At 41.9% G+C, this 22,141-nt stretch overlaps 1 protein-coding gene across 1 annotated transcript in view; it reads right to left on the minus strand.

Moving 5' to 3' along the window:
* Positions 1-22,141, minus strand: part of LOC140455561 (muscarinic acetylcholine receptor M2-like) — a 56,797-nt gene that overhangs the window by 17,681 nt on the left and 16,975 nt on the right. Inside the window, exons 2-3 of the mRNA XM_072550487.1 lie at positions 7,241-7,595; positions 165-259 (exon numbers count right to left, since the gene is read on the minus strand). Coding sequence (XP_072406588.1) covers positions 165-259; positions 7,241-7,595 — 450 coding nt within the window. The remainder of the gene's footprint in view (positions 1-164; positions 260-7,240; positions 7,596-22,141) is intronic.

Here is a 22,141-nt window from a genome sequence, read left to right on the forward strand (position 1 = left end):
AGTAAATTGGCTACGGCATTCTAAATAAATCCACCAGCGGTAAAAATAAATGTACATTGGTATAACATGATGGGTAGAATGAATAAAGTTCGCTCAATGAATGGATTTGTTGGCTTAAAGCAATGAACAATTATAAAAATTAATAACTGAAAGTATACACTTACCAGGAACACCAAAGATAGCGAGGAGAGGATAATACATTTTTCCTAAGCTGATGATGAATTTGTATATCATCCACTGGTCCATTTCAGTAGAGCCACTGGTGAGAATAAGTGATGCATCTACTGACACTAAATATATATAACTGATTGAAACGTGTTTCATCGGTAAAAAAGTGTAACAAATTGATTCCATGGAGGCAGTCATTAATTTCAGTCAGTGAACAAATATGTTCAGATAATCCATTTCAGATTCAACACATTTGGTATCATTGCATGCATTTAGCCACAGGGACACCCTTCACAAAGCAAATTCCTTGATGTTTCCAGTATAAACACGCCATGAAACCAACATCAATTCACACTTGATGGTCCCCATAGCATGAGACGATGCATTGCACGTCTAACTTCAGTGATCTGTTAAACATACTCTATTTTGTTATGGTTATCACGCCGATCCCACGCCGATGTTCCTATCACAATCAGAAAATATCCCTGACAGAGACAGGTCCTTATTTTCCAAAACTACAATACTAATTGCCCTCCACCAGGTGTCATCTGCTGTAGTTCTGTTACTCACCTCATCTGCATCACTGTCTGTGCATATATGGTGAAAATCCTACAAAGAACATTTTCCTTCCCTGCTGTCCCCATGCCCCTTGTCAAACTGGAAAGGCATGAGGAAGGCGTAATTTTGTGACACTTTGGAGGATTCACTCTTCAGTAAATGGTCTAGGAGGCTGAAAAGCAGAATAAGCTGCAATTAGTCTGCAGGTCAGTTTTGGTCTGTGGAGAGAAACATAATAAATGCTGCAGGAGGGTGACGTTAATCAGAACTGAATAGAGATTAGAATGTAATCATTTTTAGGCAGTGGAAGAGGGAAAAGGGTGCCTCGAAGAACAAAATACATTAATTATAAAGGATGCTAAAGCAGGTTTGATGAAATGGCAAAAGTTTTATATACAAATGCCAAATACTCTGTTGACTTCAGAAAAGCAACAAAAAAATGTAGACATTGATGAGAACAATCGTTTCATGTAGTAATGCAACGCATACGATGAATAAAGAAGAAAGATTAATGAACCAAACAAAAATATCAAGGCGACAAGATTTATGCTGAGGTTTTATCTAAAATAATGGAATTCAACATGCAAAGAGCAAAGGGAACAAATAAAATTTACAGCCCAGGAAAAGACCCTTTGGCCCTCCAAGCCTGAGACTATCCAAATGTACTGTCTAAACCTTTTGTCTATTCCTAAGCATCTGTATCCCTCTGGTCCCCAGCTACTCATGCATCTGTCCAGACGCATCTTAAATGAATCTACCGTGCCTTCCTCTACCACTTCTTCTAGCAACGTGTTCCAAACGCCCACCACTCTCCGTGTGAAGTACTTACCACGTGTATCCCCCTTAAACATTCCACCTCTCACTTTGAAAGTATGACCTCTCGCTATTCAATCCTTCAACCTGGGAAAAAAAGCTTGTCTCTTTTCACCCTGTCTATTCCCTTCATGATTTTGTAAACCTCAAGCAGGTCCCCCCTCAATTTCCTTTTTTCGAGTGAAAATAAACATAACTTACTCAACCTCTCTTCATAGCGAGCACCTTCCATACCAGGTAAAATCCACGTAAACCTTCTCTGCACCCTCTCCAAATCGACCACATCCTTTTGGTAATGTGACACTCAGAACTGTACACAGTATTCTAAATGCGGCCGAAACAATGTCTTGTACAATTTTAACATGAATTGCCAGCTCTTATACTCAATACCCCGTCCGATGAAGGCAAGCATACTCTTTGCCTTCTTTACCATTCTATCCACCTGTGCAGCAACCTTCAGTGTACAATGGAGCTGCACTCCCACATCTCTCTGCCCATTGACTTTTCACAAGGCTCTTCCATTCATTGTATAAGCGCTCTAGACTTCGACTTGCCTAAATGTGTCACCTCACATTTGTCTGGATTGAAAGCCATCTGCCACTTTTCCGCCCAACTCTCCAGTCTATGTATATTCTCCTGTATTCTCTCTCAGTCCCTTGTGCTTTCTGCCACTCCACCAATCTTTGTGTCATATGCAAACTTGGTGATCATAACAACATTGTCCTCTTCTAGATCATTTAAGTATATTATAAACAACAATGGTCCCAATACGGACCCCTGTGGAACACCAATGGTCACCTTTCTGCATTTCGAGAAACTCCTTTCTACTACTACTCTCTGTCGCCTGTTGCTCAACGAGTTCTTTATCCAACGAGCTAGAACACCCTGCACACCATGTGACTTCACCTTCTCCATTAGTCTACAATGGGGAGCCTTACCAAACGCCTTACTAAATTCCATGTATATGCCATCAACAGCACTTCCTTCATCTAACTACTTGGTCATTTCCTCGAAGAACTCGATCACGTTGGTAAGGAACGATCATCACTGATAAGCTCATTCCTTTCCAAATATAAAAAAAATCCTGTCTCTCAGTACCCTCTCCAACAACGTCCCCACCACCAACGCCAGGCTCACTGGTCTGGAGTTACCCAGAATATCCCTATTCCACTTCTTGTACAAGGAACAATATGAGCAATGTTCCAGTCCTCTGGCACCTCACCTGTATTTAAGGATGCCACAAAGATGTCTGTCAGGGCCCCAGCTATTTCCTCTCTCGCCTTCTTCTGCAACCTGTGATAGATCCCATCCGATCCTTGGGATTTGTCCACCTCAATAAACTCTAGCATACGCAACACATCTTTCCTACTTTTGCCAACGTGATCCTGACTAATCAAACTTCTATCTCTAATCTCAAGGTTTATCATGTTCCTCTCCTCAGTGAACGCTGATGCAAAGTAATCATTCATAATCTCACCCATTCTCTCAGGCTTGGCACACAGACTTCCTTCCTTATCTTTTAGCGTACTAATCCTTTCTCTGGTTACCCCCTTGCATCTTACATAAGAATAAAATGCTTCGGGATTTTCATTAATTCTGCTCGCTAAAGAAATTTCATGAACCCTCTTAGCCAGTATGATCCCTTGTTTAAGACTTGTCCTACTCTTCCGATATTCCTCCAGTGCCCGTTCTATTCTCAGCTGCACAGACCTTAGGTTCATTTCCCTTTTCACCCTGGCTAGTCGTACAATTACTCCTGTCGTCCACTGTTCACGAATCTTGCTCTTCCTATCTTTGCCTGCAAAGGGACATGCCTATCCTGCACTGTTGTTAACCTATCTTCGAAAGTCTCCCATATCGCAAATGAGGGATTCCCTTCAAATAGCTGTGTCCAATCCACATTTGCCAACTCCTGCCTAATTTTGATATAATTGGCCTTGGCCCAGTTTAGCACTCTTCTCATAGGACCACTCTCTTTTCGTTTATCTACGCGTATTATAAAACTTAGGGAATTGTGGTCACTGCTCCCAAAGAAATCCCTCATCGCAACTTCTACCACTTGTCCTGGCTAGCTCCCCAGTACCAAGTCCATTATAACCCCTTCCCTCATCGGACTATTGCCATACTGCTCTCGAAAACACTCCTGGACGCTTGGTACAAATTCTACTCCATCCAGACCTCTGACGCTAAGTGTATTCCAGTCAATGTTAGGAAAATTAAAATCTCCCATCAACACTAACCTATTGACTCTACATCTATTCCTAATCTGTTCACCTATTTGTTCTTCTCGCTCACGCTCACTGTTGGGAGGTCTGTAATACAGCCCCAACAATGTAACTGCACCCTTCTTATTTCTCAGCTCCACCCACAATGCCTCACTACCCAAGACCGCCTTAGTGCCCTCCTTTAGCACAGCCATGATATTGTCCCTGATGAGCAATGCAACTCCACCCCCTCCTTTACTTCCCTCCCTGTCTTGTCTGAAACATCTACACCCTGGAACACTCAGTTGCCAATCATCACGCACTTCCTTCAACTAAGTCTCTGTGATGTCAATAATGTCATACTCCCAAGCACCAATCCAAGCCCTAAGTTCATCTGCTTTACGCAATAAACTCCTTGCAGTAAACTAGATGCATTTCAGGACACCAGTTCTTTTGCACTCACCTGCTCTCAGCTGACTCTTCCCTTTATTAGTTCAGTTGACCAGACTGTAGCAACCTCTAAAACTCTGCGACTATTCTTTCATTTCGCTTGATTGGCAGACCAGTACAAGCCAAGTCCAGGAAGGTCAGCTTGAGAAAACATTGGGAATTAACCAACCTAGCAACTGTAATCTTTCGGCCACACTTGCAGACACAGTTGAAGTATATTATGCATGGTCACTCAGTCTGTATTTAGATTCCTCAATATGAATGAGGCAACATTATGAGCAAGAATAGATTATATCAAATTGAAGAATGCACATGTAAATCTTACTATCTATTCTATTTGGAAATAATGTTATAGGAGAAAGTGAGGACCGCAGATGCTGGAGATCAGAGCTGAAAATGTGTTGCTGGAAAGGTGCTGCAGGTCAGGCAGCATCCAAAGAGCAGGAGAATCAACGGTTCGGGCATGAGCCCTTCTTCAGGAATGAGGAGAGTTTGCCAAGCAGGCGAAGATAAAAGGTAGGGAGGAGGGACTTGGGGGAGGGGCGTTGGAAATGCGATAGGTGGAAGGAGGTTAAGGTGTGTGTGATAGGCTGGAGTGTGGGTGGGGGCGGAGAGGTAAGGAAGAAGATTGCAGGTTAGGAAGGTGCTGCTGAGTTCAAGGGTTGGGACTGAGATAAGGTTGGGAGAGGGGAAATGAGGAAACTGGAGAAATCTGAGCTCATCCCTTGTGGTTGGTGGGTTCCTAGGTGGAAGATGAGGAGCTCTTCCTCCAGCCTTCATGTTGCTATGGTCTGGCGATGGAAGAGTCCAAGGACCTGCATGTCCTTGGTGGAGTGAGAGGGGGTGTTGAAGTGTTGAGTCACGGGGTGTTTGGGTTGGTTGGTCTGGGTGTCCCAGAGGTGTTCTCTGAAATGTTTTGCAAGTAGGCAGCCTGTCTCCCCAACATAGACGAGGCCACATCGGGTGCAGCGGATGCAGTAACTGATGTGTGTGGAGGTACAGGTGAATTTGTGGTGGATATGGAAGTATCCCTTGGGGCCTTGGAGGGAGGTAAGGGGGAGGTGTGTGCAAGTTTTGCATTTCTTGCAGTTGCAGGGGAAGGTGCTGCGAGTGAAAGTTGGGTTGGTGGGGTGTGTGGACCTGACGAGGGAGTCACGGAGGGAGTGGTCTTTTCGGAATGCTGATAGGGGAGGGGAGGGCAATATATCCCTGGTGGTGGGGTCCGTGGCGGAAATGACGACGGATGATATGATGTATGTGCAGGTTGGTGGGGTGGTAGGTGAGGACCAGTGGGGTTCTGTCCTGGTGGCGATTGGAGGGGCGGGACTCAAAGGTGGAGGAGGAGAAAGTGGAGGAGATGCAGTGGAGTGCATCGTCGATCACGTCTGTGGGGAAGTTGCGGTCTTTGAAGAAGGAGGCCACCTCGGATGTTGGGTTTTGGAACTGGTCCTCCTATGAGCAGATGCGGTGGAGATGAAGGAATTGGGAATATGGAATGGCGTTTTTGCAGGGGGCAGGGTGGGAGGAGGTGTCGTCTAGATAGCCGTGGGAGTCAGTCAGTTTATAGTAAATGTCCGTGTTGATTTGGTCGCCCGAGATAGAAATGGAGAGGTCTAGGAAGGGGAGGGAGCGGTCTGAGATGGTCCAGGTAAATTTGAGGTAGAGGTGAAAGGTGTTGGTAAAGTGGATGAACTGTTCAACCTCCTCGTGGGAGCACGAGGCAGCGCCGATACAGGCATCGATGTAGCACAGGAAAAGGTGTGTGGTGGTGCCAGTTTACCTGCGGAAGATGGACTATTCCACTTATCCAATGAAGAGGCAGGAATAGCTGGGGCCTATGCGGGTGCCCATGGCTACTCCTTTGGTTTGGAGGAAGTCGGAGGATTGGAAAGAGAAGTTGTTCAGAGTGAGGACCAGTTCAGTCAGTCGAAGGAGGGTGTCATTTGAATGATGCTGGTTGGTACGGCGGGAAAGGAAGAAGCAGAGGGCTTTGTGTCCATCCTGATGGTGGAATGGAGTTGTACAGGGACAGGATTTCCATGACGAAGATAAGGCATTGGGGATCAGGGAAGCGGAAATCATGGAGGAGGTGGAGGGCGTGGGTGGTGTCCCAAATGTTGGTGGGGAATTCATGGACTAAGGGGGACAAGACCGTGTCGAGGTATGCAGAGATAAGTTCAGTGGGTCACGAGCACGCTGAGACAATGGATCGGCCGGGGCAGTCAGGTTTGTGGATTTTGGGTAGGAGTTAGAAATGGGTGGTGCGGGGTTGTGGGACTATGAGGTTGGAGGCGGTGGATGGGAGATCGCCTGAGGTGATGAGGTTATGCATGGTCTTGGAGATGATGGTTTGGTGGTGGTAGGTGGGGTCATGGTCAAGGGGGCAGTAGGAGGTAGTGTCCATAAGCTGGTGTTAGTCTCAGAGGTGCAAAAGTCGGCGCACCAAACTACTAGCGCACCTCCCTTGTCTGCTGGTTTGATGGTGAGGTTCGGGTTGGAACAGAGGGAGTGGAGGGCTGCACATCCCGGGGGTGAGAGGTTTGAGTGGGTGAGAGGGGTGGAGAGGTTGAGGCAGTTAATGTCGTGGCGGCAGTTTGCTATGAACAGATGGAAGGCAGGTAAGAGGCCAGCACGGGGTGTCCAGTGAGATGGGGTGTGTTGGAGGCGGGAGAAGGGGTTGTCAGAGGGTGGGCAAGAATCCTGGTTGAAGAAGTAGGCGTGGAGGCGAAGGCAACAGAAGAATTGTTCGATGTCTTGCCGCGTGTTGAACTTGTTAATCCGAGAACACAGGGGAATGAAGGTGAGGCCTCTGTCGAGGACTGATCTTTCATCCTCAGAGAGGGTAGTTCTGGAGGAATGGTGAAAATATGGCAGTGCTGGGAGCTAGGACCTGGTGTGGGTCTGGAGCTGGGAGTGGGGGCGGGGTTAGGCGTGGGGGCGGGAATCGGAGTGAGGACGGGGATCGTTGCGGCAGTGGGGTTCGGCGTGGGGTCGGGATTAGGTATGTGAAAGGAGATTGGCGTGGGGGCGGGGTTAGGTGTGCGCACGGAGATCTCGTGGTGGCGGGGTTAGGCATGGTGATGGAGTTCGGCGTGGGGGCGGAGACACATGCTGGGTGGTAGTTGTGACGGTGAGTGATGTCACTGGGGGCGGAAGTGGCCCTGGCGAAGGCAGAAACGGTGTTGTTCCCGATAGCCATGGACCCCGCAGAGGCCGCGAATGTGTCAGCAATGGTCTTCTTGGCAATCATGGCGGCGGTTGTCTGGGTGGCAATTGCGGAGGCTGCAAGGTCGGTGGGGGCGGAAGTGGCGTCATGGTTCGCAGTGGCGGTTGCTGCCGCGGGCGCTGCAGCGGCCACATGGTTAATGGTGCCCGACTGATTTCGGAGGCCGATGGAAGATTCTGGAACAGTTGAGGAACCCAGAGTGTGGGGGCAAGTACATGAAAGTTTTTTGTACTTACTGTCTTTAATTTCTGATATGGCTAGGAAGAACTGTTTGATTACTGTATGGATTCTTCTGTGAATTAAGAACAGTAGAGGTCCTTTGCAAGTCCGTGAGAGTGTTGCCCTAGCTGGGGTAGGGCAATTGCAGAGAATGTCGGTAGAGGCGCATGGCTGCAAGTGTGGAGTGGAGAACCCAGAGTGAGGTCTGTTGCTGGAGGTTTCAGATTTGTTGTAGGTACTGGTTGTCCTGGTAGGGTCCAAATTTTGTTGGTCTGAACGTCGTCCCGAGTCCGTGTGGGGTCAGTCGTTTCCATAGGCAGGTGCTGAGGAAGGAGATGTGGCTGTGGTAGCGAGTCTGTTTGAGAACGTGGCTGAAGAGATTCTCAGTAGAGGAGATGACCTGGCTGTGCAGTGAGAGAGGGACTCACTGAAATCCTTGTAGAAGGAGGAAGAGAGCTTCTTCAAGGAAGGCACCCTTGCAAGAGGATTTACAGAAGGTTAAGATCTGCTAGGAGAAAGTGAGGACTGCAGATGCTGGAGATCAGAGCTGAAAGTGTGTTGCTGGAAAAGCGCAGCAGGTCAAACAGCATCCAAGGAGCAGGAGAATCAATGTTTCGGGCTTGAGCCCTTCTTCAGGAATGAGGAGAGTGTACCAAGCAGACTAAGATAAAAGGGAGGGAGGAGGGACTTGGGGGAGGGGCGTTGGAAATGCGGAAGGTAGAAGGAGGTTAAGGTGAGTGTGATAGGCCGGAGTGGGGGTGTGGGTGGAGAGGTCAGGAAGAAGATTGCAGGTTAGGAAGGTGGTGCTGAGTTTGAGGGTTGGGGCTGAGACAAGGTGGGGAGAGGGGAAATGAGGAAACTGGAGTAATCTGAGTTCATATCTTATGGTTGGAGGGTTCCTAGACCGAAGATGAGGTGCACTTCCTCCAGCCGTCTATTTTTCATTTATTGCGTGATTGGTGAAAAAAAACAGTATCTATTGTTTGATATCATAATTGGACAAAATTAAGCTTAAGTGTAAAAGTGGCAGGAAATCTCCGGCCCGTGTTCCTCTTTCTCAGTTTGGGACCTCAGGGACCGTTTGACACCCCGGACTCCTTCATGTGCAGAAAGTGAGGCCAGTTGCAGCTCTTGTTAGACAGCAAGAAAGCTCTGAGTATGCAGGTGGACTCATTTTGGAGAATCCGTGATGCTATGGAGGTCGTAGATAACACGTTGTGATTAGGATTGTTGAGGGAAAAAGGAAATGGGTTACAAAAGACAGAGAATGAGCAGGCAGGCAGTGTCGGTGTACCCTGCTATCACCTCCCTCTAAGAGGTGATGTTTTGGATACTGTTAGGGGAGATGGGTCACCCTGGGAAGTCAGCAGTAGCCAGGTTGGCTAGCTCTGCTGGACAGAAGGATTGGAAAAAGTCTGAAAGTGCTATAGTCATTGGGGATTCAATTATGAGGGAGAAGATAGGCGGTTCAGTGGGCGGAAACGAGCCTTTCGAATGCTATGTTGCCTCCCAGGTTCATGGGTCAGGTCTCTGTCAGATTGGCTACAGGACATTCTGAAGGTGGAGCTTTAACAGCCAAACTTCGTTGTTCACATCGGCACCAGTGATATACATAAAAAAAAAAGAGATGGGATCTCACAAGCAAAATGGATGGAGTTGTAGCCAAGTTAAAAAGGAGGACCACAGAGAAAGTAATCTCAGGACTGGTACAAATGCCACTGGCTTATCAGTTTTAAAATGAAAGTATAGGTAGGATCAATGCCTGGCTGGAGAAATCGTGAGGAAAGAGGGGTTCCAATTTTTGGATATCCGGAGCGGTTCTGGAGGAGGTGAACTATTATTGGATAGTATTCATCTGTGTAGGACTGGAACCAATGTCTATGGGGTGTTTTTGTGAACGCTGTTGGGAAGGTTTTAAACTAATGGGAACCAAATTAGGAGGTTAGTAGTAACTAACGTCTGTGAGGAACTAGATAAGGATGTCACCGTGACTAAGGAGATGAGTAGGCAGGGAGGAGATGATGAACACAGAGGTAGTTTTGAGGTTCATTTATTGTAATGCGAGAAGTGTAGTAAGTGAAACAGATGAAATTAGGGCTTAGATATATACCAGAGAGTATGATGCTCTTGTTGTTACTGAGACTCGTTTGAGACAAAGGTATGATGGGCAATAAATATCACAGGATACAGATGCTTCAGGAGGGATAGAGAGGAAGGTAAAAGGCGTGAAGGAGTTGAATTACTGGTCAGAGAGATATCACAGATCAGCTGAAGAAAGGCATTATGGAATATTCGAAAAGTGAGGCAATATAGGCAGAGCTCAGAAAGAGAAGTGTGTGGTAACAATGTTAGGGTTGCACTGCAGTCCTGCTCACAGTGAGCGTGAGTTAGAGGTACAAATGTATAAACAGAATATGGAAAAATGCAGGAGGAACAGGGTGGTGGTGATTGGAGATTTCAATTTTTCCAACATTGTCTGGGATTCACTTCTTTTTAGAGTTCTAAAGGGGGAACAATTTGCAAGAAAAATCCAGGATTGTTTTATAGAGCAGTATCTAAATATTCTAACTCGGGACGAGGGCGTACTGGACCAAGGTTTGGGGAATAGGTTTAGCCAGGTAGTTGAATTTTTAGTACAGGATTACTTTCGGAATATTGATCACAATTCAGTAAGTTTTACAACACTCATGGACAAGGAGAAGTGTGGTCCTAAAGTAAGAGTGTAAAATTGGGGTAAGGCAAACTATGTCAAAATTCGGCAGGATCTGGAGATGTTGAGTGGGAGCAGCTTCTTGAAGCAGACAAATACAATAGAGTTAGAATAAAATAAATCACAATTGAGGAAAATGAAGGTAGAATATAAACAAGGGGAGAGAGAGGAAAAGGAAGGAATGAAGAGAGAAAGAGGGCAAGAAGGAGAAGAAAGTGAGAGAGAGGGAAAAGAAAGAGAGAAGAATAGAGGTTCTGAGTTGAGCAAAGATAGAAAGAAGAAAGGGAGAAGGAAAAAAGAGAATTTGAACTTTAGATGTTGCGAACTAGTCAGGAAAGTAGATGAAGGAAGGACATGACGAGAGAAAGTAGTGACATATCCAAATATGTTAAACATTGCCTGATTTGGCAGCGAGCGATGTTTATTTCATTTGAGAAATTGGCGATGCACATGGAGTGGTCAGGGGACTTGTGAGTCAGGCTAGTACAGATTAAGCTGGGAGGCAGATTTAGTGAGCTGTTTGTAGCGCTGTCAGATGAGGCGACAAGAGATTATGCAGATATCAGACAGAGTATTTTGTGTGCTTAAAAATTGGTACCAGAAGCATATAGACAGTGGTTCAGAAACGTTAAGAAGGACTCAGATCGGACTTATATTGAATTCGAAATAATTAAGCTCAATAATTTTGATAGATGTGTGTGGGCCTGAAAGAGAGATGGCCAATGAGGCTCTAAGATAGATTATTCTGCAGGAAGTGTTTAAAACTCATTTCCAGATATTTCTCTCCCAGACATTTCAATTTCAGAGATTTCACTGCAAACGTATTTGCATTCTTGCTGAATTGTTACCCGAGGAAGTGGTAATCTGTGGGATAGTTGGACAGAAAATTTGTACTCACCTATGAAAGATCAGTTTGGAGTGCCAAATGAAGGCTGGAGAAGCAACAATGGGATTGATTGACAGGGAGCCAGTTCCAGGAATACAATTTGCTCTTCTGAATGAATTAGCAGGATTCAAGGTGGGAGAGTCACCCCTTGTTGGGGAGAAACCCAAGGAAGACCGGGGAACTGGGGACTTAAATTAAATACTCTGAAATTTTGGCAGACTTTGTAGTAACAAGGTCCCACTGTGAAAAGTAATGGCATCAAGCAAAAAGTACAGACAAAGATGAAGTGTTGAAATCGAAAATGTGGACATCCTGTTCGATGTCATGGTACAGGAAAAAAACATGAATAGGCAAGGGTCAGGCAGATGTATTTAGTCCTGAAAGTATAGTGAACTTAAAATGGAAAGACGAATAAATAAAAGATATATGTAGGTTGATGCATACTCCAAAGCGGAGGCAGAGAATAATCCTGAACGTTACTATCTAAAAAGTAGAATCCTAAGACGAAAATGGAGACCATAGCAAGCTAGTGCAGAGGAGAAATGCACAGAAGTGCACCAGATTGTGCTGCTGGGAGCATACAGAAAAGAAGCGTTATGGGTAGCACATGAAATACCTGTACGAGTTCACCTAGGTATATGAAAGACACAGGCAAATGCGCAAAATCATTTCTAATGTCCTGGAATGCACAATGATATTGTTAACTTTTACTGTACATGTCTTACATTCCAAATGGTACGTAAGCCACAGGGAGTTAAAAAAAACAACTTTTTTTTGCAAATGTCTGCATTGGAAGAACTTTCAAACGGGTTGTAATTGATTGTGTAGGTCTACTCCCAAGATCTGAAAGTTGGAACGAGGATGTGCCAATCATAAAAGCTGTGTCTATCAGATTTCCAGTGGCAATTCCATTATGGAGCATCAAGGCAAAAAGCGTGGTAGCGGAGTTGGATTGCTTTCATCACACATTTTGTGCAACCCAGACAAATTCAGTCAGGCCAAGGGTCTAATTTTATGGCTAGGCTGTTTAAAGAAATCATGGATATCTTAGGCAGACAACATTTTAAATCTACTGCATGTCATCCTGAATCGCAGGGAGAATTAGAAGGATGGCATCTGACCCTGAAGACTATGTGAAATCGTAATATCAGGATTACTAGAATGATTGGGAAAAACATTTCCCATTCGTATATTTTGCCATTTGAGATGTATCAAACGAATCTACTCAATTTCCTCTCATTGACTTAATATTCAGAGATGAAGTGAGAGGCGCTTTGAAATTAATTCAAGAGAAATTTACAGGACCAAATTCAGAGATCGCACACTTGCATTATGTATTGGAGGTGATGGAGAGATTAAATCGGTTAGGGGATTTAGCTAAGCATCACCTGAGGAGGGCTCAGTGTAGAATGAATCAGGTGGCAGATAAAAGCTCTGAAATTCGGGCCTTTCCTCGTGGGGATGACGTATTAGTATTGATACCAATGGTAGGAAATATTTCAAAGACAGGTTTAGTGGTCCCTACCAAATTGAGAAAAAAAGTTGAGTCATGTAAACTATCTGGTAAAGTTGCCAAGTAGGAAAACTAAAAACTGTTCTGGGTATTTCATGTGAACGCATCGAAACCTTATCAGAGTAGAGAGAAGGAATTGGAGAGACAGATGTTATTTACTGCCTCGCAGAGTGAGGTATCATACCCAGATGTTGTAGAATTTGATTTATCTCAAAGTACATTAAGCAATGAGGAAGTCCTCGAGGAGTGGGATAGGTTAATGAACAATCTGCATCAGGAGCAAAGCACATAGTTGAAAGGTTTGTTGCAGATTGCATGAGGATATATTCAGGAATATGATGGTGAAGACTAATATTATTGTGTATGATTTAGAAGTAGGGAATGCTGTTCCAATAAAACAACATCACTTCTGGCTGAATCATTTCAAATCCATACAGGTCCACAAGGAAGTGGATGCAGTTGAACCGAGTCAGAGCAAGTTGAGTTCATTATCATGTTAGTTCCCAAACCTGATGGAACTCAACGATTTTGTGTCGAAAATCAGAAGGTCAACGCCATAACAAAAAAAAGGATCTCATATCCAATACGAAGACTGGAGGATTCTACAGAGAAAGTTAGAAAAACCTGTTATGTCACATTGTTGGACTTACTGCACGGTTATTGACAGGTAACTTTATCAGAGAAAGGGAAAAAAACTTTAACCCAAAATGGGCAATATCAATTCAAAGTGATGCCCTTTGGAACGTAGAATGCACCAGCTACATTCCAAAGACTCATGAACAGAGTTATGGCTGGTTTACAGTCTATTTGGATGATGTAGTGATCTTTAGTGAGTCATGGAAAGATCACATGGTATAGTTTGTGGAGCTCTTTGAACGATTATGAAAAGCAAAACACGTAATAAACATAAAGAAAGTTAAATTAGCCAAAGCAGAGGTGACATTCTTGTGATATAACACCAGTCAAGGAAGGTTGACTCGGAGGAATGCAAGGATGAAGGCCATAGAGGAATTTCTACATCCGCCTCGAAAAAAGAGGTGCATCAATTCGCTGGACGATGTGGATTCGAACAGAAGTTTGTTCCAAACCTCAGCAGTGTAGTGACACCACTAAAACATTTACTGAAGAAGATTGCAATATTTCGGTGAATAAAACAATCCCAGGAGGCATTTGTCCATTGAAAATCAGTATTACCCACCACACCAGTTTTAGCTACACCAAACTATTTGAAACTCTTCAAATTTGCCATTGACGCTAGTAACAGAGGGGTTTGAGCTATACTGCTTCAGAAGGATGATCATGGAACTGAATGGCTAGTTGGTCACTTTGCAAAGAAACACAACCCCCACCAGAGAAAATGCTCTACGATCGAAAACGAATTATTGATTCTGGTACTGGCTTTATAACATTTTAAAGTTTATGTGATGACAAATTGTTCGTAGACGGTTGTGTACATGTTCCCAAATCATCTTACATAATTGGACCGATACAAGACAAGACTGTGAGACGGTTTCGTTGAAGTCTTATTTCAGAAACTTTTAATTTACAAATCATATGTTGTTGTGGCTCATAATAATGCAATAGCAGCTTCGTTATTGCAAATTTAATGGATAAAGCATAGACAAAATTAAACAGATGCCAATGTTAATTGTGTGTATTTGATTGCAATAGGGGTTAAGGTCTAAAAAAAGAAGGCATGTTTTCATTATTATGGTTCATTTGTACTGTACCTCTAATAGAGAGTGAAAGTTAATTTGGTAGTGCGAGTTTGCAGGCAGCTGTCATGTGACGGACTAGCCATTTCAGAGTATACGGGAACATTTGTCTGCGATGTTCACAACAGTTCGAATTATACCAATCAATTTAAATTATGCTCCAGGATACCAAAGCCCAACCAAATCTGAACTTTACTGCTGTGACAACATTGAACTAACGAGATAATTTGATATTTGGGGGGAAAAATGAAATTGGAATTTTCGAGTATTAGCCAGAGAGAGATCAATCTGCCATCGAAAGAAGGGCTGTTATTCAAAACACTCTCTATCAAAGGAAGCCTTTTCATACGAAGCATCTTGGCAGCAAAAGACCGAATACGACCCGGGAGATTCATAATTTATAAAAGACAGCAGCTTCCTGGATTTGAAAACTAAGTTGACATAGTTTTGATAGGGGAGTTTATTGCATCAGTATATTGTTGTGGAGTGAGGAGTAGCTAACAAATATTTAAAAGAATGGAGGTTTATTGTTGTAAATAGTTACTGTATAATGTTCACTTTTCAAGTTAAAGAATAAATTTATATTTTTAATTTAAATAGTGGAATTTGCAGAGTTCTCTGTCACTCACACTTTAACAGATTATGAGGCGATTTGAGTTTGTCTGTGTGTTTGGTTTAAAAACAGACAGATTCACTGCAGTGTTGTAACATGGTCCCAAGGAGGTTCATGATAGAGTAACTACTAACAACATAATTTGCAGAAAGCTATAACTCACAAAATATTGGGCCCATGGCCAGTATCCAATTACAATATAAATGCTGTATGGAATCATGGAGAATTTTCCGACAATTAAATTGGCACAGCCTCCACTGAAAATAAAGTAGCCTTTAATTCTCTGTTGAATGCAATAGAAAATATTACAAGATTACTTACAATTATGGTTACCAAGCTTAATGATTCTGTTATAATCAAAATGAAGATGAATTCATCCGTGTTGTAAAAAAACTTCGTCTTTCAGTATCAAGCAAACCAATTAGGCTACTGAAACGACCTCATAAGCTTTTAACTATAAATTGCTTCGAAATTGGAAGACAATTTCCTGTCTTAGCTTAATTGTATAGACACAAGATACCTATCTGAATCACAAATGCTTTCTACTAGTTTTCAGTTATTAAAGGTGGCTACATTTATTAATTTGAGTTGTTAAAATTCATGTATCAACAGAAAATAATCAATGAAACTCATTCATTGAAGAACAGGTGCACCAGTGACAATCGACCCTCACAAAAATTGAACACCTTGAGCAATAAAATCCAATCAGCTCTCAGACATAGGCAGATGAGAACATAATGTTCAGAGTTCCAAGTAACGGAATAATTGAGAAATCTGAGATTGGATCACTTCATATTCATATATTCCACGTCTTCATTTTGTTTGTGATCTTCATTCAAGAGGGGACACACTAATGAGCTCGGATGGAGAACATGTCACTAGCAGCGATGGAAAGTCCATCTTGCATGATTTTAAGTGATGGATGGTCATTAGTGAATTCTTGCCAAAACGTCTGCCTGCAGAGAAAACACGCAACAGAATTTGAAAAGGAAGGATCATGCATATATTAACTAGCCTGAATATGAGATTGCTCTGTTTATGTGAATGAAAATAAAACCACCACAATATTTATGATGGTTTATCAGCAGGTTCAGTTCCTTTATTTCTCTGATCATGTAACTTGCACGTTTTCTGAGGACTGTGCTGTAAAGAAACCGAGGCTGATTCTTTTTCTTTCAGATGTTGTCATTGCTAAGTCGAAGTGAAAGTGCATGGCATTATTTAACGAATCATTACGAAAGCTGGCGCTATAAAATTACCCGACATCCCAATCATGTATAAATAAATATCTAATTAAGTAATGTTACACCGATGAAAACTTTCAGGAGGAACAAGCAGAGACAGAAACAGAAATTTCTGGAAAAACTCAAAAGATTTGGAATCATCTCTGTAGATTAGTCAGGTTTAATGTTTCGGATTCAGCGATGCTCATTCAGATCAGAAGAGGTGGGTGTCGTCTTGTTTACATTGACATTCTTAACGCTAACATGTCATGAAGTATGTTTCAGGAATATTCCTCAACTGTAGTGTTTGGAATGAAATCAGACAAAACTGCGTGTTGTTTTTTCCATAGTTTTATTAACAAGAAAGGGAGAAAATATTGCACCATATACGATGGGCAACGGAAATGGGACCAATTTGAATATGGGCAAGTCAGTCAATATGGTACATTTAGATTTTCAGAAGGCAATTGACATGATGCAGCACAAAAAAACTGCTGCATAAGGTAATGCTGGACGGTGTTATGAGTAATGTATTAGCATGCACAGAGTATGGTTAACCAAAAGGAAACAATGAGTGATGACTGGTTGGCGACCAGTGGTATAACTCAGGTGTCATTTGTGCAATTATTCACAAATTATGTAGATAATATGGAATTGGGGGTCCAAATGTAGTATGTCAAAGTTCGCAAATGAAACAGAGATGAGTGGCAAGGCAGAGTTTACAGAGAGCATTGAAAGTCTGCAGAGGTTTATGGACAGATTAAATGACTGGGTAAATATATGAATCAGAACGTTGGCTAAAATGAGGTCGTCCATTTTGTTAGGAATAATAACAAAATGATGTATTACTCAAATGGTGAAAAACTGCAGTATGCTTCTGTGCAGATGAACATGTTGTTTTGCAGACGCTGCACGTTATGAAGTAGGCAAATTGAATATTGTGTTTAATTGCTCGATGGTGGAGTTTAAAAACAGGAATGTGTTGGATACTGGCGAGGTGAAATCTATAATAATGTACGCAGGTTTGGTCTCCTTACTTGAGAAAGAAAATATAAGCATTCGAAGGGATGCAGAGGAGTTTCACCACATTGACTCTAGATTTCAGAGAGTTGTCTTCTGAGGCGAGATGGTGTAGAATGGGACTTGGCTCACTGAAATATCGAGAATTGAGGGATTAATCCTATAGCAACATATAAAGTATGAAGTAGGTACTTAGGATATTAGCAGGGAAGTTGTTTCCAATAATGGGTGAAACGAGAAGTGGGGACTATATTTACAAAATAAAGAGCAGCAGATCTAGTGTCAAGTTGAGGAGGAACGTCTTAACCCAAGGGATAACAATTGAATCGGTATTGATCAACATAACAAACAACATATTTCAATATTTGAGCACGGTTTGTGCAAAATTATTGCTTTTCAATCGCCTCTGTGAGTTTTTGTTTTACGTTTCTAGTTGCATTGACTATCTGTACCGAACTAAGATCAGAACTACCACCATATTTACTGTGTGAAAGAGATATAAAGAGGAGAAAATGAAATCAGACTTGTCAAATAAAATATCAGTTTCACTATTTAGACATTAGGATATATAGTGATGATACTGCCACTTTAAATGAAAATTTTCCCTGTTTTTTAAAGAGTTTGTAAAGGCAGAAGTACCAAACTAACGACTGAAGAAGGCTTTAGTAAACAACGTGTCTTTTTAATAGTTGGAACAAAGGAAACAGTCTTAATGGATGTGGCGAACTCTCACAGACCAGGCATTCGGACAGATGCTGTTTGGAGTGTCAGACAATTTGACTCTTCAGTGAATGATTCCTTGCTATTAATTTCTCTGAAATCTTTCTTGATTCTGTTTTCTCCTGGATTTGAGAACTGCACGTAAGAATGTGTCAGAATTTGTCTGAAGTTTTGACAAGGGGTGTGTTTATGGGATATTACTATGTTGGAGGAATTAACATTATGTAATGTATCAATTAATTGGTTAAGTTCTCCAACACTTACATGATACTGAAATCCTCTTTTCTTTGCATTGTATACATACCATTTAAACATGTATGTTTTGTTTAACAACGAGAAGTTAGACAAGCCACATCTGGAGCAAGCAATTCATATATACCTTTAAAATATTATAAAAAAGTTAGGATTTGGGCTATCCCGTTAAAATAGTTTGAGGGGATCTGGTCTAATCAGGAACTAATTGTGGTATCTTGTTCCGATCGAAATATGTTTTTGCAAGTTGGGTTTAAGATTGTTGCACTTCGTGTTGAGGAGTGGTATGTGTTAGCGTCTTCTGTATCAAGTTTTGTATTCAGTTACTTTAAACAGATTGTGCCTTGAGGAGTGATGGCTCTTTCAGTCACTATAAGTTTTCTGGGGGGGAAGAAGTGATTTCAGGAATTTTACAAAATGTGAACAAAGCAAAACTGTTGAACTTAGTGGACATGCTGGAATTACGATTGCTTGGTTTGCAAGAAAAGGGCAGGTAGTTCCAGCAAAAGCTTGACATTCATAATTCCTGGAAATGGCATCGATATCTTTGGAAAAGTAGCTTGAACAAGAAAAGGACATGAAAATGCTTGAATTATGATTAAAAGCTGGGAAAAGGAAAAATCATAACAATTCGAATTTCAGAAGTATGCAATGAGAGAGGAATCTCAATGAAAAAGGGCGGATGTGAAGGTAATATGTAGGCTAACTGACGAGGATACTGAGATGAAAAATAAAACATAATCATGAAGGACCTAAAAGGAATCTATTTAAATATATCCAAGCATTGCCTAAACTGGATGAGAAGGATGCAGAAGCCTTTTCATTCACTTTCATTTCAAGAAGTGCACATTCCAATGAAGGTGTCGCTGACTATGTGAGTATTGTGGATCAAAAATATTGAGAGGGAGAGTTAGTGGAATATATGCCTCACTATCAGAGGAGGTATCTGGGAGTATTTGGATGTGACAAAAGCCATCTTAAGTCCATATGAGCCAACTTTCCAGTAATTTAAGGAGTGTACCTTGTCAAACATATGGCTATTTTGGAAGAGGGTGGCATGGTGACCCAGTGGTTTGTACTGCTGCCACACAGTACTGAGGAACCCGTTCGTTTCCACCATCAGGCAGTTGTCTGTGTGGAGTTTACACGTTCTTTCTTTGTATTCTGCCAGGTGCTCCAATTTAGACTCACAGTCCAAAAGTATGAAAGTTGGCAGAGTAACTGAAGCTAAATTAACTGACCATAGTGTTCGACGATATGTAGGTTTAGTGAATATACGTATACGGAAGGGATGAGTGTGAGTCAGATGATGTTCATCGAGTCATTGTAGACTCAATGGGCCAATGGACTGTTCCATCACTTTATGGACTCTGTAAATTTCAAAAATTCATTTCCCGAAGTAGTGAGAACTCACCTGCAAGAGGAGAGGGTTAAAACTGCAAGATGAGCTGTTGAAATGACCAATGTTAACGAGTTAGTTCATAAATGAAAAATTGACTTCTGACGTTAATTTCAATCTGCATGGGATAGAAATTGGAGAAAAGAGATGTTACAATACGTAGATAAAACCTTCTGCTAATTAAACTAAACACCCAGAAAAGCATACCTCGCCTTGTAATCTGGTCGAGTGATGGAGACCTCATAATTTCCACTATTAAGAAAACAAATCAATTTGTTTTTAACTCTAAAAGTGAATATTAAACAACAACTGCTTACAATCTGAAACTTCATTTGTCTTAACTGCTTGATATCTGCCTCCAAATCTACAACAGTATACTGTTCCAATAATAACAGCATTAAAATTACATCAGCTTAATTTCATAAACCACACAGTGGCTGTCATTTCAGATGTTTTGTTTCCTCTGTTTTTAGATCTCTCTGGGTCATCTTTGGTCTTTTGCTGCAAAGTTGTTTCATATGAAAAAAGGTACCTTTGGTAGAGAATGTTTTTCTGGCAGTTACTCTGTTTCTGGCAGTTGGTCTCTCACTCTCTGACTAGCTCTGCTTCTTTATACCCCAAATATCCAATCATTTCATTTGTTCAATGTTTTCAAAACGGCAATTTCAAAATTGGTTGGATTTTAGTATCCTTGGGCATAAGTTAAACTTGAGAGTTTGTTGCTGGAAAAGCATAGCAGGTCAGGAAGCACCCGAGGATCAGGAGAATCTACGTATCTGGCGTAAATCCAACATCAGTCCTTCACATAATTTAAATGGACTGGACAAATTTGAATGATTGTCAACGTAGAAAAAAAAAACAGGTTTTTCTCACATCCGAAACGTTACACATTTTCAGTTTGCCAGTACATTCTGAAACTGTTAGTCAGTCATACGACAGGTGCCTGCAAGCTCTCAGAGCAAACAGCATTCATTCTCTCTTAAAGGTACAGTACATACCATCAACCTCAACGACATATCCTCAGGTGGCAAGCAAAAAGGAGATCACAACGAAGATATTGAAGGTAGTCTATCACAGCATGAATGGGAAATTCATGAGGCTCAGGTTTTTTAACTGGAATAACCACAGATAACCATTGTTTTGTTGGTTTAGAAAAAGAAAAGTACTGGAAACATGAATGTTGAGAAATAGGATTAGCCAACGCGTTTTGTTTAACTCGTCAAGGAAACTAGACTGGAAGCTCAAAAGCTGCAACAAAATTAGCACTTTGTCAGCTTTTATTTGCGAAGCAAGTGCCAGATCACGTTAAACCATTGACCTGCGAGCATAAGGTTTACCTATATATGTCAGGAGGTCCAAGGGGGAAAAAAAACTGTTTTAAGAGACATAAATGCATGTCAATCTGTGCTTGTTGAAGGATGAACAGATATGTAACTCTGAAGGATTATTGCCAGGAAATGTGGTAATATGTGGAATTCATGATCAGACGAGAAGGGCTACGTTATGTCAAATGAGATTGCAGTGTTGGGCAAAAAGTTAGAAATGGTGGTAAAACTACTCATGACTCCAGTAATGCAAGTTATCGTTGGTAATAATATAACTGGATTATAGGCAGGAGTGCTGTCCACTGTGGTTCAGGAAACAGTGGAACACAAGGCAGCTAAGCATATCAGAGAACATATATTCTCGGACTTTTTTTGATTGTTTAATAACAAAATCACAAAGCCACACATGGATTCACGAAGAGAAATTAAATAAAAAAACAAAGATAAGCTAGGTAAAATATAATTATCAGAGACCACGTTTGATCAAACGTGAAAGAAAAAAAAATGTAAAAACAGGAACAGATAGCGGAAAACGTGGATTTTTTTTTACTTCAGTCACCAGACAATTTTAAGGATGTGTCATCATTTAGGTTTCAGCCATAGTAATGGTCCAAAAAAACAGATGGTAACCAATGATTAGATTGCCACAAAGTCAATATAATTACAAAGTCTTATTCGTACCCTATTTCGCACTTGAAACACTGTGTTGAGAAGATGGGACAAGAAATTAACATTTAAAAGTTCGACTTACTTAGTGGATATACGCAAGACGATTTCAGCTTTCATGACACTCAACGGATTATACAAATTAAATAACACGCCATTTCGTATGAAAAACGGGCCAGACACATTTCAAAGACTAACTAATAGCATCATTTCTGGATGAACCGATTGTGTGATACACGTTGACCACCTGCTGACTTTTAATTACAAATGAAAGGAACACTTGCAATATTTATTGAAATTGTTCAATGGCCTTCGGCAGGCAGGCTTGGTGAAGAAGAGATTCATAAAGGCCCAAGTCACAGGCTCCTGGACCAGGTCATTGGACATGGACAGATTGCCCTACCAGATGTGTAAACAAAAGTTATTGGGGATTTTCCCATACCATGGACAAACAAGACAGT

This window comes from Chiloscyllium punctatum, chromosome 30 (assembly GCF_047496795.1).
Source record: "Chiloscyllium punctatum isolate Juve2018m chromosome 30, sChiPun1.3, whole genome shotgun sequence".
NCBI lineage: Eukaryota > Metazoa > Chordata > Chondrichthyes > Orectolobiformes > Hemiscylliidae > Chiloscyllium > Chiloscyllium punctatum.